Genomic DNA, 19142 nt, shown 5'->3' with positions numbered 1-19142 from the left:
GGTTACTCCTGTGTCCTCATGCCTAAATTCTGTTCTGTGTATTGCTCATATTTTTAGACTTGAAATTTTTTGATTTTATCTCGTAAGATAATGTGCATTAACACTCTATTAATTCAGCAGTTTGTTTACAATGGACTACTAAAATAAAGTAGTATTATCTTACACGTGCCTAAAAAGTGGGAAGTACAAGACATATTTTTGGGTAAAAAAAAAAAAAAGGTGAAAAATTTGTTTTATAGAAATAAATTACAAACTTTGAAAATAAATTTTAATGATAAATGAAGATTAATATACTATAAATAATATTAACTATAAAATGAATATAAAATATTTTAAAAACATTCAAAAATTATATTGTTCTTTTGTAACTATGATGACATTTTATTAGTGGCCTTGTATTTTGTTCTAACAGCATCATTAAATCCTTCTCGATTACGTGCAAGTTCAATTGCATAAAACTGAATTCGAGGAACTAATACTGAATTTTCTTCTGAATACTCTCCTGCTGCATTGGCTCTTAATAAAGTACCAAAACTATAATCTTCTACAACATTTTTAAATTTTTCACAGAATGGCCTCCATTTCTGAAACAAATAAAGATACTTATAACTGATTAAGAAAATAATTATTTACATATATCTATTTTTAAATGATAGCAGTTTTTAACTGAACTAAAGTATGATGTTTCTGAGTTCTTAATAAAAATTAAGAACTCGGAAACTAGAAAATGTATAATAATATATATATATATATATATAATATAAACTGTAGAAAATATATAACAAAGTAATATTGAAAATTATGTTTTAGAAACTATGTGAGAGGAGAAAATATTGTGAAATGAAATGCGACGGAAATATACCATAAGTGAATTGTTCCATGTATTACAATAATGTAAGAAAAAAATGTACACATTTTAAATTTAATTACTTATAAATGCACAATTTGTTTATTCTTACGTTCAGTAATTAATAACTAATTTTTAGTATTTTTGTTTTAGCCAGACAACTTTTCTTTGTTTTCCTAAAAAAAATGAGTTTTTCTGTGATCTTATATTCAGTTAAGGTGAGCTTTTTATTGAGATTCAATCAATAGTACAAAGGTTGTGTAAAGTTCTTGGCCAGACAAAAACAAAAGATTTTTCATTATTTGTATTTTTTATATTTTCATTGTAGTCATTTTTCAATTCAATACATTTAAAGCAATGACTTGCTGACTTTTTAATACCCTCAGTATAATATGCTTTATTTAACTCTGCAAACAAAGTGGTTGTCCCAAATTTGAAATCATTTTACATGACTCTTCATCCGGAGAGCCATTACTTCAGGTTTGGGAAGAGGGATTAATTGCTGGGTGCCAAATCCCTATGGAAATGCTTCAAAAAGTAAGTCATAGAGTTTAGCAGGAACAAGCAGAGGATTTTTAGGCACATTATCATGATCAAAAAGCAATTTGCCTTGCAAAATTTGTGATGAACCAATCACTTACTTTTTCCAATCCTTTGTTGAATATCATTATGCATTAAAACTGCCTCCAGTGTCAACAGTTATTCACACAGAAATGATTGGTAATTAGTCCTACTGTATTTAATCATGTAATTCAATCCTGTAATTAATCATTCAACAAGTAAAGTGTATGCTATTTACATCAGAGTTGTTAATTTCCAATCCCTTATATAGTGGTTTATTTTAATACTGAATTTTTTACTCATAACAACATATGTAAGAAAACAAGGCAGGATATGAACTTTGTGTGTATGGGTTATAAACAAAGAGAAATTGTGTTCTACAGCCATATTAATGAGTTGGAAATTGTCAATATCATTTACAAGAAGTATTTTACTAATGTTATTGACAGAATACTTAGCTATTTTTAATGTTTGCTTTAATCAAAGTACAACAAAGGATTAAAAAAAATACTGAAATTTTTATGGTTTGCTTTTTTCCTGTGTATAAATCGCCAGTCTCATTGGTGGAGTTGGTAGCATATCGACCTTTCAACCAGAGGTTCCAGGTTCGAATCCTGGTCAGGCATGGCATTTTTCACATGCTACAAAATTCAATTTTCATATTCCCATGCACAAGCCTCAGGCTTATGTGGGCAAATCATAAAAAAAGATTTTGATTGTGTGTAAAAAAAGCATTAGATACTGTTTAGGAAAAAATTAGTACTTCAAAAGAAGTCAAACTTTAATAAATAATTTCTGTTTGTAGTGTTCACAGTGGTTAACAAGTTTGTTTTTTATTTCATTTTTTTATGACAATGTGCTTTTGTATATATTTTAGTAAAGATGAATGAAATTATAAGAGAAAAAAATGGTATATCCTTGCTGGCAATCAGGAAATCAGTTGATTCATTAGCCCGTATGCCAACTATACACCACTTGGATAACCAGTTTACGCTGTGAATATAAACTATTTAACTGAGATCAACTTGGCCAGTTCCACATACCACACAATTCTTGGAATGGCTGTCAGTTTTCTTTGAAGTAATACTCTGTTTCAATTTCCTGAAGTAATAGTAACATGAAGTAATACTAACCCACCAGGTTGGTCTACTGATAAACTTGTCATCGCAAATCAGCTGATTTTGAAGTCGATAGTTCTAAGGTTCAAATCCTAGTAAAGGCAGTTACTTTTATACGGATTTGAATGCTAGATTGTGGATACCGGTGTTCTTTGGTGGTTGAGTTTCAATTAACAACACATCTCAGGAATGATCGACCTGAGACTGTACAAGACAAGACTTCATTTACATTCATACACATCATCCTCATTCATCTTCTGAAGTAATACCTTAAGGTGGTTCCAGAGGCTAAACAGGAAAACAAAAATGAAGCAATACTAGAGTGGATATGGATTGTTACAGCCACTGATGAGAGAATGAATTCTGCAGCATGTGAAAAATGCTATACCCAAACAGATTTGAACCAAGGATCTTTGGATAAATAGTCACTACTATTTTTATACCATTCATCTACAGTCACAGGTTGGAGGAATCTTTTTCCTCGATTCATTCCTCTCCACCGTGTATGACCCATTAAGGAAGTTAAATTTTTAGAGTTATTGCACCTTGTGTATTCGTGTGGTTTAATAGGAGTAGTCTGTCTATCGGCCTATCCAAAAGCTTCTTATTTCCTATTTTTATTGGACTTCTTATTGGATGAATCTAATGCTAAGGTGCTGATTGGGTAAAGTTAGGTCTCAAAATTCTTTGAAATACAAATATTCTTCATAATTTGTTATTAAAAAATCTGAAAGTTATCAGAAGTTTTGTATTCCACTATTACAAAAAAAAAAATTATCATGATTTTACTGAATTAGTTCATAAATATAAAAATGGATTCCATTCCATTTAAAAACTACTGACCACTACTTCTTTTCAGTAAATTGTATACTCTAATATTAGTTACAATATAATTTTATTGCCAACTAAGATAATATTAAGGAATATTACCTTATAACGAACATTCACATAATATTATTTATACAAGATTTGATAAAAAAATATGCGGAATTTTAGTTTTTCTCAAAAAATTTATTTATTCATCAATATTGACTTTTTCAAAATTGATTTTTGGCCAAAATTCAATTCAATTTCGGGACAAATTTTGCTGCCACACATTCATGCCCAAAATATCTGAAAAAAAAGTGCTTGGCATGAGCCAAATGATATGCCAACATTATCAGCAACTTTATGATTGTATTTGACTACTGCCCATAATCATTTTCTTCAGTTTTTCGTCATGGACTGTTTATGTATGTGCTAGGTGTTCGTCATCTTCGACATCTTCATGGCCCTCTTGGAAACATTTGTACCACTTGTAAAGATTTGCTTTATACATAGAAGAATCGCCAAAAGTAACATTCAACATTTACTATGTGACGCAGCACTTTATTCTATCCTTAAAGTAAAATTTAATATAAATTCTTTGTTTCATTTTCCCACAAGTTAAAAATCACTATGTACAGCGATTTATCATGTTTCATACCAAAACACGAGTAAACTTTTTGATAGCTAACAAAATACTAAATATTCAACATGGCTACCAATGAAAAGGAAAAAAATATAAGAACACAAAAAAAAATGTGACAACTTGACTTGTACAACCCAGGAAATTAAAAAATTCCACGAACTTTATTTTATCACTATTGATAAGTATGAGTAATATTCACATAATATTATTTATTAATACTACTTATATAATTACTATTTATGTTATTAATATTACTTATGAGGAATATTCACAATAAGGCATATTTTAAAATTACATTTTATAAATTTAAATTGGTTCAGTAGTAAAAATAGGTTAAAAGAAAATAAATAATTACTTCTTTCCCTTCAGGACTTTTCATTTCATCTTCATTTATTTTATCAATTTTCATATCAGGAAATTCTACTCTAAATGCTTTATATATTTCTTCATCGTGTGGTGTTAATCTAAGAATCTTTGGATCAACAGAACATAGAATCTAAAGTAAGAAAAAGAAGAAGAAATTATTACGCATATTTCTGTTCAAGACAACTTTAATAAACATTAAATTTAAGTGTAAAAAAAAATTAGAGAAACCTCAAAATCACAACCTTTGGCATCATAGGGTGACAAAATGACAATAATCTTCATATTCATGAACGTAACATATAGTTAACTTTGTTTGAAAAAAACTGCAACGTTTGTAATTGACCATAATCCTATATAAAACATAAAATAAATTATTTTCATACAATATAGAAGGATTATGTTATGAGATCTTTCTACTGAAGAACACAAAATATAAGTCTACTACCATAAGACATTAAAAAATAGTAACATATAAACACATTAATAAACGAAAAAACTTGTTCGTAAATTTAATATTGCGTTTTGCTATTCAGTTTATTAAAAATCTATCATTTTTACTTTTTAAAGAAGTCAAGCTTATATCTTAATACTTCAATAATTCAAGTACTTGTCTCTTGCGTAATCTAGTGCACCTTGTGATTAATCCATTAATTTTCACAAACATTATATCAATCCAAATTTAAAACTCACATTCTTCCTCAATAAATATATATCCTTATTTTAAGTATAAGCAACAATTTCTTTTTTATTTAATTTTAAATTACTGTCAGCATGACTATTTATTGAACACATGTATTTTCAGTCACGGGTATATTTTGATATTTCTCTAAAATAAAATTTGCTTTCAGTAAGTACGCATGCCTTTAACAACACATGATGTTATTTTCTGTATTTTCTTTCAATTTTTCAAAAGAAATATACAAATACCCACGGGTGACAAATAATAACAGAATGTAATTAATTAACTGTGACAAATTAGTGGTTTTTACTATATTAAGTATCTATGCATGTACAATGTGTGTTTATGTACAACATGTATTCTGTTTCGGAGTAGAGAATAGCAAAGTAATGGTTACAAATGAGAGATATTAAAAAGAGTTTAACGAGTAAATTTTGTCAGTATCATTCTTCCTTATCAGGATGAATACAGAAGTACAAGGTATTAGTATACAACTGGTACTAGAGGAAAGATAACTGAATCTGCACTTCTTAGTTTGGACTTATATTCAAATAAGTAGTACCATATAATAAAAAACATACAATAGCCATAATCAAAATCATGAATAAATTACATTCTTAATATATCTGAGTAAGAACCATCTTAAATATCTAATATGCTGTATTACTGATATTATCACAGAAAGTTTACCAGTTAGACATTAACTTCAAGTATATGAGTCTATTGCAGTATTTATTTACACTATATTTACAAATTATTGTCTGGGGTAAAAGGGTTAGGAAGAAATATTACAAACTGTTATATTATCAAAGATTATTGAGTATGTTTATAACCTTTACTATAAAATAGAACTGTTATCGAAAGTAACATACTTACATTAAAATAAATTTCTGCATGTTCGTATGCTTTAATTGCCCACATCGCTTCAACAGATGGCTGTAAGAAAACAAGTTGAATAAATTCATTAATAAGATAAGCCTTTTGAATGGGAAAAACTTTTTTCTATATATTATTATTATTATTTAGATTTTTAAATGATATTGTTATTTTTTTATTATATTATTTTATACATTATTTCTTTTACATATGATATTAATAGTATTAACTATCATGTTAAAAATATTCACAATCAAGCCTGTTTTTGTCCACTCATAAAACTTTTTAACTGTTCATATTGAGTAATTAATTTTCAAATATTAACATTAATAATGAAATTTATTAAATATGTAGGTCATACCTTTAACACATGACTACAGATATAAATTTAAAAAAAAATAATTGATGGGATTATGTTTTAGTTCATGTTGCTTTCTAATATCATTTATATTTTCTTAAATAAAAATGTACCTAAAAAGAAGCATGCACATGGTGCAGTCTGCCTCATGTGGTGAAAAGGTTGGGAAATTTATAACCTGCAGGTTCAACATTATGAACAAATTCAACAACATTATCATGTCAAAATTTAGATGAGTCATTCTATAATCATATGATGTTTACAGCACATAAAAAAATAATAAATTAATACTCTTATATCTGAAGAAGTAAACTGTGTGTTAATTTAATTTTTATCGCTCATCTTAGCCAAGAAAAAATACAATAAAATAATGGTCACACAGACCAGTGAAAATTAATCATGGAAGAATTTACGCTTCTTTTTGTAACGTCTGCATTTTATAAGATACAAATTTACTTAGAAAACTTTTAATTGGGAAAGTTATGAGCTACAAGTTGGTATATATTATATGACCTGTTGTGTTTTATTAGGGACACATGAGTCTTCTCTAAACTGATGCTTCAAAATTGCATTTTTTTCCAAGCATATGAGGTGTGATCAAAAAGTACCTTTGTTTTTACTCATAAAAACAAAAATACTTACCTATTTAATTTTCAATTGCTTGCCCCCTTCAAAAGGCCCCTTCTAATGTAATAAATTTTTCCCAACACTGTTTCTATTGTTAGAAGCAATTTCAGTCATTTTTGGTGGGCAGTATAAGCCCTCTTATTGCATTTCTTTTGATCTCTTCTTCATCTTCAAATCTGTTTTCTTTAAGCAGAATTTCTTAGGAAAAAGCCAAAAAATGCAGTGAATCATGTCTAGTGAATAAGGAGCCTGTTGAAGTTATTTGATCTTACACTTAGCTAAGAATATCTGGATAAATTACGATGCATAGGCTAGTGTGTCATCGTCGTGAATTTTCCAATTTCCCAAACATGCCGTTACCTCTTGTGTCAAACAGGATTTCTTAGCCAATGAAGAACAGTTGTTTAGTACTCTTTACTGACAGCATCTCCTTGAAAAGCATACATGTAATGAGACTTTCTTAGACAAGAAAAGACCATCAGCATGATCATGGTGTTGTGAAAATTCATCACAATACTCCAACTCATGCATCACAACTTATTCAGAAATTCTTGGCAAAACATAAGATCTAACGACTTCAACAGGCTCCTTACTCACCAGTCATGGCTCCCTGCAATTTTTGGCTCTTTCCTAAGCTTAAAATTCTACCCAAAAGGAAGAGATTTGAAGACAGAGAAGAGATTAAAGAAAATGCGACAAAGGATTTATGATTTTCACTAAAAGTTATTTTGAAAAAAATTTCTAACAATGGAAATATTGTCAGGATAAGAGTGTTACATCAATAGGAGTCTACTTTGAAAGGGACAAGTTACTGAGTTAAATAGGTTAAGTATCTTTGTTTTTCTGAGCCAAGGTTGATAATTTTTAAACACACCTTGTGTGTTCAAAAGATTTATAATTTAAGTTATAAATTATAATTATAATTTTAGTTTAATAAAAGATTAAAATTTTATACAGTTGCAAACCACATCAGTAGAATAAATTAAAGACATTGTTAATTGCTTTATAATATGGAGAAATTAATTTTAAAATAAGATTTTTAATAAATTTCTGATCTTTAGCGGCTAATACCTAAAAATGGATTGAATAAAAAAAGCCTGAAGTTTCACAAAATAACCTGCAACTACGGTAAAAATCTTATTTTGCATTTTTGAGTTGTACGATAGATGTACAGTGAGAAATATCATGAAAATAATGTCGAGTAAATAATTCTTTTGCCAATTAAATTTTTCTTTTACTCAATATATATTGAAAATATATTTTGAACTAGCTATTTCTTACTATCAATAACATATAGATTTAATGATGGCAGGATGCACATCGAAGAAAAACACTGAAAATAGTCATGTATATCTTCACGACGATGACACACTAGCCTATGCATCGTAATTTATCCAGATATTCTTAGCTAAGTGTAAGATCAAATAACTTCAACAGGTTCAGTAGACTACTGAACTATAAAAAATTATGTTATTAACCAGTCTGTAAAATACACACCATATTAACTGATGCAACAAATGTTTACTGTTTTCTGGTATTTTTAGAATAAATATTTAATGTAGCCCCTATTTGAACTGTAAGTGAATTAATTGAATGAAACATATTTTTTACTTACTAGTAAAATATTTTATAATTTGGAAATGTGGTTAATTTTGTGTTTAATTCAGGGCTGATATTATGTCCTTTCTATAGGTGCGCTAAAATCCAACAACACTCACTATTTTCTTATAAAATTTATCATTTTTATAGTGAAAAAGAAGTATTGTATTCACTTTGAAGAAAGCAATATATTAAAATTTCGGTACTTACATATTAACGCCACCTTTATTTAAAAACAAGCTACAGCTTTATTTAAAAACAAAGTAGTCAATTGGATTTCGATGGAAAATGGGCCGATATAGAGTTTAATATAGATTCAAAACAGTTTCTTTATTAATTTTAATAAATGGTTATTTATATTTATTTAACCAAACTTAACCTACGCTCGCTTCGCTCGCTAACCTTGACTACTTAACACCGTAATTTTTTGAGTATTTATTTAATAATTTTTTGAGTATTTATTTAACAAAGTAGTCAATCGAAATCCGATTGACTACTTTGTTTTTAAATAAAGCTGTAGCTGCGGTGGCGTTAATACGTAAGTACCAAAATTTCTTTTACTGTTGTAGAAATTTCTTCATTAATCCTTTTACTGTTTATCATCATATATGCAATGATTATTAAATTTACCATCTTCTACTTTAAAGTATTTTTTTGAATTTACTTCTGAATAATTTACTAATCAAGAGATTATATTTTTACAGTAAATTTTATCAGTAGGAATTAGAATGGTAGTTTCTTGTAAAAGGACCTAAAACAGATTTTTGTACCTTTCTCTAGAAAATCTATTTCATTTGCTACATGTACATGACACATATATGTAACTGTAATGACTTTTCAGTTACAACATTCAGGACAAAATGTTAACATGTTCACAATATTTAAAACTTAATTTTCAAATGAGCATTCTAAGTTTGGTCGAGAAACTAGATGTTTACAGCACCCTCTATTCTACCCTTTACCACAGGCAGTTGCAAAATATGTCATTCTGCAGTTATCACACATTTTTCTTATAATTACATAAATTAATAAAAATCATGACAATTTTTATATTGGTCAGCTCATCTGTTAGGCAATGTTTATTATTAATATTGTCAAAATTTGTTTGATATCTAAAATTATTCATTTTTGGAGTTTGTAAAGTGCTGGTATTACATTTTTTGACACACAAACGCTTTTTGAAAGTCTAATCTATTTTGTCAGGCTACTTCTAATTTAATTTTCTAATTAATGTCTATTTAATTTCTAATCTATTTTCTAGGCTATTTTGTCAGTCTAATCTTTTAAATATGCTACAAATGGATGAACAGTTCTATACCTATTCATTCAGTAAAATGACTATTTCATATTGAATGCTACTAAAAAATCAGAAATTTAAAAAAAAATACTATTTTCAATTTTTTTTAAATGAAGAAAGATATTAAAAATGGATTTCCTGATTTTTATTTTATTTTTTATTTCTATTTTTAAATAAATTATAACATTTCAGTCTGTTTATTGCAGTCCTTTTTGAATAACTAAATTCTTAATTTGACAAAACATGCAATTATCTCAGTTATGATCAAACATTTATGTTCCTAATGAAAACACACCAGGATATTTAATATATCATTGTGTAGCTAGAGTTTTCTTAATTAAAAGTAAAAGGTTTTTAAATAAGTAACAGAAATGAGAAGTATAATGAGAAGCATAAACGATTGCATTTCACATGAAGTATCAACATAAAAAAATATAGGCATAAAATAGTCACATTTTAGTAACTACAAATATCAGATATCACCGAGATAGATAAGATTTACATACAGAAGGAAAAGCATCAACACTAGCATTCGATGCTGACTGATGCATTTTAACAAGTATAGGTACAATTGAATAGGGTTGTTTCTACAAGTAGTAGTAAGTAATAAAATATCTTAGACCTAACTATACAAAACCACCGGGTTGGTCTAGTGGTGAACATGTCTTTACCAATCAGCTGATTTGGAAGTTGAGAGTTCCAGCGTTCAAGTCCTAGTAAAGGCAGTTACTTTTATACAGATTTAAATACTAGGTCGTGAATACCAGTGTTCTTTGGTGGTTAGGTTTCAATTAACACCACACATCACAGGAATGGCCGAACTGAGACTGTACAGGACTACACTTCATTTACACTCATACATATCATCCTCAGAAGTAATACCTGAACAGTAATTCCTGAAGGCTAAACAGGAAAAAGAGAGACCTAACTGTACAAGTGCAGTCCGAAAGACCTTCACTACAGTAGAATAACATCGCTACATGATTCTGTAGTAGACTAGTTAATGTGGATAAGTAATACAAAAAAAAAAAAACAAAAATAAAATTTCTGTAATAAATATTTTAATTATCTAAAATATTTTTTTAAAATCATCATTGTTAAAAGTAAATATGAGAAATTTAGAAACAAATTATTAATTTTTTTCTTATTGAAAACATTATTTTAATCAGAAAAAGAATAACTGAAAAAATAAATAAATTAAATGGATAAGAAAAAATTTAAAATGACAAAAAAACCATTTGTAAAGATTATCAATGTGTGCCTATCAACTAAATTTGATACATGGGTATAAAAAATGAAATTTATTACATCATTCATTTATGAATGACGTAAGGTATTCCCTATTTTAATTCAACAAATGATCAATGCATCACTATTTTTGATTTTGATGATATTTAATATATGATAACTACCCACCTTGTAGTGGCCAAAAAATATTTTTTTCTATTTTCAAAAAAAACTTTTTCTTGAGTAATAGACTATTTTGTAACTCGCCAACAGGTAAAAACAACTATTTTCGTCACTTTTTCCATGAGCTGTAGCATTCTTATTTTACATTATACAGAGGGTCAAAAAGGGCTTTTTGAAAAGGATAAAGATGGAACTTCATCTTAGTGTACTCAAAATTCCTTCTGTTACATAACCAAATAATGTTTACTGAAATTACATTTACAAATTGTTTTTTTAAATTTTGGGCCCAAAATAAATAATGAAGGGTTTAAGGTAACACGCCTGTTTTTTATCTTTTAATGCTTAGGTAATAATAGTACTTATTATAATTGGACTGTTACTCATTAAAAAATTATTGTCTTTCATTAAAAAAAAATGGCCGTGAAATTGTACGATTTTGAAAATGTCTCATTTTTGGGGCCCAAAAACCACATGTAGGACAGGTGGCAAGAATTTGCCTTTAAAACCATAAAAAATCTATTTTGCTACTGAAAGTGGTTGATGAGTAATAAGGCCATCAAAGCCGCTAAAACACACTGTTCTTTCTAACTGTAAATAACATATCCAAAAATACTGATGTTATGTATTGTTTCAGATTATAAAAATTACAACTAAAAACACTAGAATGAATAAATTGATAATTAATAAATAGTCAATCACAGATCGATAAATAATAATTAAATCTTGCACTTTTTGATAACAAACTTAACTAATATAACTTAGTGCTCCTGCCATTTTTTTAGTGAGTAGAATTGATAAATCCTCATTCATCTTTGGTGTAATGTTATGTCCGTTCTAGTTGTTGATAGCAAAAGCTCTGAAGGCATGAGAATCTTTATAATATTTTTCAGTTGAACCCATGTTTGATTATCCCTCAATGATTTCTTGAATGAAATACTGGTATTTCATTCAGGGTCCTGGGACCCTGCGGATGGAAAAAGTGTATTCGATATTCCTCTTCATTTCCATGTATTTTGACTTCAATGACTTCGTCTAACCACCCTTGCCATCATATACACAGCAGACATAATTTTTACATTTTGGCTTTGGTAAACCTATAAAGCAATCAGAAACACTAATGTCCTTGTGTACCAATACTAACGTAAATGTTTCTGATTCAGAGGTTGCCCGGACTTTCAGAATATATTTCTGAATTGCTGGAACATAACTGTGAAAGATTATTGTTTTTGGGACTGTTGTGATTATCTGATAACGAGAACTGAGGTATTCTTCAGTCTCTTGAACATCTTTATTAGAGCAGAAAGTAAATGTTTTATTTTTAATATTGTCTTTGCAATAATCATACATTTCAGAAGATGTAACAATTTGACTGCTGCTGACTGTCCTTTGAAGGCTTGCTTTAGTCACAGACAGTCCTTTTAACAGTTCCACCAATACCACCATATGGTCCTTTTCCATAGTATGAGGCCATTCAGCCATTTCCAAAAAATGCCATTCAGCTGTGACTGCAAAATATTCTTGATGGTAGCACAAATTTATGAATTTATTTGTTTTTATACTGGGCTGAGGAGCCAACAGAAAAATAAAAAAATTGTTTAATGTGTGGTATCAGTGTTTTTACTTTATTTATAACTATGAAATGGATGTACTGTGGCATAAGTTTTTGACCAATGATGTGACTGGACTTCATCCTGTATCACAAAAGGAAAATTCTGAGAGAAGTCTTCCATTACAATACATTCACCCTTCAACAACTTTTCCATTTTAATGTTGAAAAAATTGGCTTGTTTCTTTTAAACAAAATATACATTTTTAGATTATTTAAATTTTCAGTAAGTTTATCTAAATACTCTTGAAATGAAAGAATTTGAGTAGTAGTTCACAACAGTCAACAGAAATCCAGTGCTTGAAGAAAATCACCCCAGCTCTCTTGCGGTAATCTGAGCAGTTCATTAGCGCCTGGACATTTTTCACATTGTGATAGCATGCACGTTTCATTTTCTACATCACAAACCATTGCTGAAAGGAGAATTTTATAATAAAATTTCATTTTTAGAGCAGATAACATGAGTTTTACATTTTGGTGGGTTACATGCACACAGTGTGAGTACTTGACCCACAAGCCACAACACAAAATTTAGCTTATAAATCAGCAATTTTGAAAAACCAATTTTTAAATTGAGTTTTTCTTTGAAGACACAATCCTTCTTGCCTGGCATCATTCAGCTGTGCTCATCATTCTGGTAAAAATTTTGGATACATTCAATAATATTTTCATCAATTATGTGACTGGGTTTCTTTTTGCCAATTTCTGGCAAAATTCCACTTAATTTAACTAACTGATTGGATTGATGAGCTAAATATTGACTAACACTAAACTCATTTTGAATTTTTTGAATGCTCCAGCTGCTTGGTAATAAACTTCAAATATTAATTTTTCCCTGGGTTGATGTAACCGTTTTTATTTTATCCTTTATTTTAATGATTAATTCTTCATATTCCCTACCTAAATCAGCATAATTTTGTGGAACTAAACTGTTTTCTTCAGTAGGAATATTTAAAGCAAAGGAATCATTTAATTTACTAGTAACTGACTCATTTTTGTAACTTTATTTTTTAAAATTGGTTTCTTTGCACTGCTCGATAATTTTCGAACTTTAACAGGGGGAAATGCCAAGTGATGAACAAGCTTTATTAACCAACTCGACTATAATACATTGAGCCTCAAATATATCTTGACATTCCGGTTTGCTTTCTGTATCATCTTGTGGTTTTTTTTTAAATTTTGATTACGCATTTTGTACACAGTGTTCTGCCTGGAATTAATTTTAAACTTGGATTCCTTGTTGAACATGTCAATAAGATATTTCTTGAACAGATTTTTTAACCAGTTTAGTGTGACAGCTAAATGGGTCAGAGCAATCTTCCCATTAATATGAAAATATTTATCTAAATATTCGATTTTATGAAAAGTACAGATATTTTTTGTTTTAGTACGTCCACTTCTTAAAGATATCAATGTTATTTGCTGTTCAGTAAACTCTTAACATATTGTGCAACACTGAAGATTTATTGTAAGTCAGTTTGTGACATACTGTTTCAGTGTAAATGCCAATTGAACAATTCATAATTTGTTTTTATATAATGCAAGGTTCTTACAATAACAATACAGTTATTATAAATTATGAAACTACCAACTGCACGTCACTTCGTTTTATCCCAGTTTCTCTACAGGTAAAATAATAATTTCTCCAATTAATAAAATGAAAAATAAAAGATATCACATAAAAGAGAAGTTAACGGCTAATAAAATTACTTTATAAAACAAGTGTACATACCTAACTACAGTATTAACACTAGCAACAATACAACATATCACATTGAAATCAAAACAATAACTGAGTCTTCTACAATGGTTACATTCAGGATTAGGCAAACATTCATGTCCATGCATGTCTATTCATTTTCGTGTTTAAACTTGAGTGTGTGTGTATGAGTCATAGTCATACTTTTAAGTAACAAACTCTCTAGAATATAAGGTATCTCATTATAGACATATCAAAATATTATGTATAGTAGGCCTATATAATTATTTGTAAAAATATATGCTGTGAATGTTTTGGATATATTGTTCATGGTTAGAAGAAACAGTGTTTTTAGCGGTTTTGATGGCTTCATTACTTGTCAACCCCTTTGTGTAACAAAATAATCTTACATGGTTTTAAAGTACATAAAACGTACTTAGTGCTCTAAAAATTTCAGATTTTTGCCAATTGTCCCACATGTGGTTTTTGGGCCCCAAAAATGAGACATTTTCAAAATCTTATGATTTGGCAGCCATTTTTTTTTTTTTAATGATACACTCGGTAACAGTACAGTTTTTTTTTTTAAGTACAACTAATACCTAAGAGTTAAAAGGTAAAAAACAGGTATGTTTAATTAAACCCTTCATTATTTATTTTGGGCCCAAAATTAAAAAAAAAAAAAAACAATTTGTAAATGTAATTTCAGTAAACATTACAAGATTTGGTTATGTAACAGAAGGAATTTTGAGTACACTAAGATGAAGTTCCATCTTTATCCTTTCCAAAAAGCCCTTTTTGATCTTCTGTATGATGTAAAATAAGAATGCTACAGCTCATGGAAAAAGTGACAAAAATGGCTGTTTTTACCTGTTGGCAAGTTAGAAAATAGTCTATTACTCAAGAAAAAAATTGTTTAAAAATGTAAAAAAAATATTTTTTGGCCACTACAAGATGGGTATACCAAATATCATCAAAATCAAAACTAGTGATGCAATAAAATTCTTGAAAATTTGTTGAATTAAAATGGAATACCCCAGAGTAATAGTTCATATTTCATTCATGAAATTAATTTCAAACACTAGAAAATGGGTGATTTTTTCAGTTCGTAAAAAAAGTATTTTATTATGTTTTTAGGTAATAGTATATCTTAAATTAAATGTTTAAAACAATTGCGGTACATTTAAAATTTTTCCTTAATTTATGAAATATCTCAGTTTAATTTTTAAGATTACACTGATTTTAAATAAGATTACACTTGGGCAGTTCTTGTTCATTCTCGTAAAAATATTCATATAATACTATGGTTGTGTTCTGTAAGTTTTTGGCTTGACACAGAGATGATGCAAGTATACCAAATGAGTATGATATTTGTCAGGTATAATTGTTTAAATGGCATGCTGAGAAGTTTCAGACACATTTATTTAGTTGTTTCTTTGTGGCAATCGAGTAAAGCAAACAAGTTTTGGGGTTTTCTGAAAAAATGAATAAAATTAAAGACACAGAGATGATGAGTATGATATTTGTCAGGTATAATTGTTTAAATGGCATACTGAGAAGTTTCAGACACATTTATTTAGTTGTTTCTTTGTGGCAATCGAGTAAAGCAAACAAGTTTTGGTGTTTTCTGAAAAATGAATAAAATTAAAGTTTGAATAAGTACTCTGTTTTAAAAAGTTTATTCCTTACAGACATACAAGAAAGAGTTCACTTTAAAGGATTCATTCCGTTCTCGATGGTAAAAAAGTCAGCTGCTATATTTAAACATGAATGTATATCCATTCAACATCATGAATGCTTGCAATGCCTTAAAGCTGCTATGACCAATAAAGTTGTTACAAAAATCCACAATGCTATATTAAATGATTGCTGACTGAAGGTATCCAAGCTTGCTGACATTGCAAACATCTTGACAGATTGTGTCCACTACATGTTAGATGATGTCTTGGGTATGCAAAAAAAATTTCTGATCGTTGGGTTTGTGAATAGTCAACCAAAATTGCATTTGTTTGAACACTTTTCTAGGATGTTTAGATTTATTTTAATGCGAGTCTGCTGAGTTTCAGTTTTATAACAGCAGATGAAATATGGCATCACCATTACACACCAGAGACCAAAGAGTAGGGGAGCAGGTAAAAGTGTGCCAAAGAAAGCAGGACCATCACAAAGTAAGTTTTACGCTTCTCTTTGGACCAATTGAAGGGTGCTGTTTAACAAACGATCAAGAAGAAAGTAGTCTTTCACAATTATAACGTGCCTACACACGTTTCAGGTTGTAGCTGCAAAACTCTGCAACATATGCTTCAAAATGCTTTCACATGTACCACATTTGGCTACCAGTGATTACTTCCTCTTATCAAACCAGAAGAAATGCCTTGGTGATTGAAAATTAACTTCAAATGTTAAGACAATCGCTTATTAATTTGGAGAGTAAAAAAAATTATGCATTATAGTGAGGATATTAAAATATTACTTATAAAAATTTTTATATAAAATACCATATAATAAAAAGACATCTGTGTTTGTGCATATCTAAGAAAAAAAAGAGTAATCTGTACAATCTTTCTTGTTAGGTTTTTGAAGCCTTTTTTTAATAAAATATTGTTAATTATATATTTACTTGTGACTTAAAGTGGCATCATGAATAAGCATCATGATTTTAAACTGAGCAGACTGAACTGTTTTATGAAGAAAAAATTTTAAATTAAATCTTAATAATTAATTGAAAATAGGTTTAACTAAAACCTTACTTTATTAGTTTGAAAGTATGGGTACGTAATTCATTGTAAGAATTTTTTTCAACCGTTTCATTATAAGTAAAATAATGGAAGAACTTGTTACAAACAGAAGAGTTCACTAGTACCGTTGAGTTTTTTATTGCAACTCTTTTTTTTCATTTGGAAAATTAAACAAAATGGATTACAAGAGTTTTGAAAAGATAGATTAAGTTTACAGATGGTTATAACTAAAATCAAATTTCAGAAAAACCTAGACTATCATTATTGCTGATTGAATCATAACCTTTATCAGTAATTAACAATGTAATATTTACATTAAAAATGTTAAAATATAACTGAAAAGAGATTTTTTATTACATATTCAGCAATATTAAAACATTTTTTTTATATTGGCTCGAAGTACTGGATACAGATATCATGGAGGGAGAAAGTTAAAATAATATTACAACAGGTGCACAGAAATATAAATTTATAAAATGTGCAATTGAATATGTCTCCATTAAAAGCTGTTTTCAGAATCTGCACTGGATGAGCGAAGAAATAAAAATTTAATCAAAATATATAACTAGTTGTTTAGTTAAGCGCCAATATTAAATGGTGAAAGTTATGCTGAAAATGATTTTAAGTTGTAGAATTTTATAAAGGTAGCAGTTCTAAAATATACTTTGTTCATTATTTGTTAATGGTTTAATAGAACTTCCTTTTTAAATATGCTTTGTTCAAAATAAAACTTTGAATAAAATTCTTTCACAATTGCCTTCATTTATCTCATAAATAAAATTTGTTCTTTTAAATCATTCTATTAAAATAATATTAATTTATAAGGAATAAAGAAAAGAAATATTATTTAAGGTTAATGCTGTTAGTTACTGAAAATTCATGAACTCGTGCATATAAATATATATTTTATAAAAAATAAAACACTTGAAAATAAGTTTTACTATCTTATAAACATGCAATCTTAATTACTTCTGTTATAGTGAAATCTTACATCATTATCAAATTCTTCAGCAGGTCGAGAGAGAAGTGATGCACCAGCTGTAAGTCCATTGACTCCCTGGAATAATGACAAAATTAATGGTATAAGAGTTACAAGGTTTTTTATTTTAAAAATTCAAAAAATAAAAAAGCTTTCTTAAAGTTATTACCAAAACTGTAGCCGATTGGTAGTTTCAAATTACCAAACTTTTTCCACAAAATCTATCAGGAGAATAAGAAAACGTTTATCACGTATTTAAATTAATTTTAAAAGAAGGAATTGTCATATAAACATTTAATTCACTTTTGAGCTAATACAAGTTTGGAATATAACTGCATTGAAATTGATGATTTTAAGGAGATAATGATATGCATCATAAATCATTTAACACATTTCTTCTGTTTTTATTTCTTAGGAAATAACACGAACAAAAATTAATCTAAGTAAATTAGCAATATGCAAATCGCTGTAACTTACATAACCTACACAATGGAAACTGATCTTTTTATATTTAGACTTAATTCACTAACATAATCTTAATTCTACATAAAGCCAGTTAAGTACTTACAATTTCGTTAGATATTTCAGTCATTTTAGTGAAATTCTTCACCAGTATAAATGTATATTATACCTACAACGTAATTTACCACATGGAATGTGATGAAAACTGGTCTGACGTTCAGGTGCGTACTACACTCGTGAATGAATCGTTTTAATAAAAGAACTCGTTCTTTGTCGAACTGCTCATAGAGTTTTCTTTAGAATTAACTATTGTGTTGATTCACTGAGCGAATTATTTAAAAAACGTAATATTAAAACGATAGATATGTATTTATTTTTATAAAGAATATTAAATAATATAATGTAAATAACTTCTACGCTTCAACAAAAATTGAGCTGTGTTTGTTACTTTAAATTTTAGCTTGAATATAAGT

General features: G+C 28.4%; 1 protein-coding gene across 1 annotated transcript; it reads right to left on the bottom strand.

Annotated features, from left to right (window-relative positions):
- Positions 1–251: 251 nt before the first annotated feature.
- LOC142325826 (protein PBDC1) lies at positions 252–18911 on the bottom strand. Its single transcript, XM_075367847.1, has 5 exons — positions 18776–18911; positions 18220–18285; positions 5898–5957; positions 4332–4472; positions 252–584 (listed from the first exon to the last, which is right to left on the bottom strand). Exons 1-5 carry the CDS (start codon positions 18797–18799, stop codon positions 369–371), a joined length of 507 nt encoding a protein of 168 aa, XP_075223962.1. The 5' UTR covers positions 18800–18911; the 3' UTR covers positions 252–368.
- Between the last annotated feature and the right edge of the window lie 231 nt (positions 18912–19142).

Source organism: Lycorma delicatula, chromosome 5 (genome assembly GCF_047948215.1).
Source record: "Lycorma delicatula isolate Av1 chromosome 5, ASM4794821v1, whole genome shotgun sequence".
NCBI classification, from domain to species: Eukaryota; Metazoa; Arthropoda; class Insecta; order Hemiptera; family Fulgoridae; genus Lycorma; species Lycorma delicatula.
This window is presented reverse-complemented; position numbering and strand designations above follow the sequence as displayed.

Bases quoted from the DNA above. Each gene is read 5' to 3' on its own strand.
- LOC142325826 (XM_075367847.1), bottom strand. From the start codon at position 18,799: ATGACTGAAATATCTAACGAAATT. The intron at 18,286-18,775 runs GTAAGTACTTAA...TCATTATTCCAG, and splicing joins CTGAAATATCTAACGAAATT to GGAGTCAATGGACTTACAGC. The intron at 5,958-18,219 runs GTAAGATTTCAC...GTTTTCTTACAG, and splicing joins CTGAAGAATTTGATAATGAT to CCATCTGTTGAAGCGATGTG.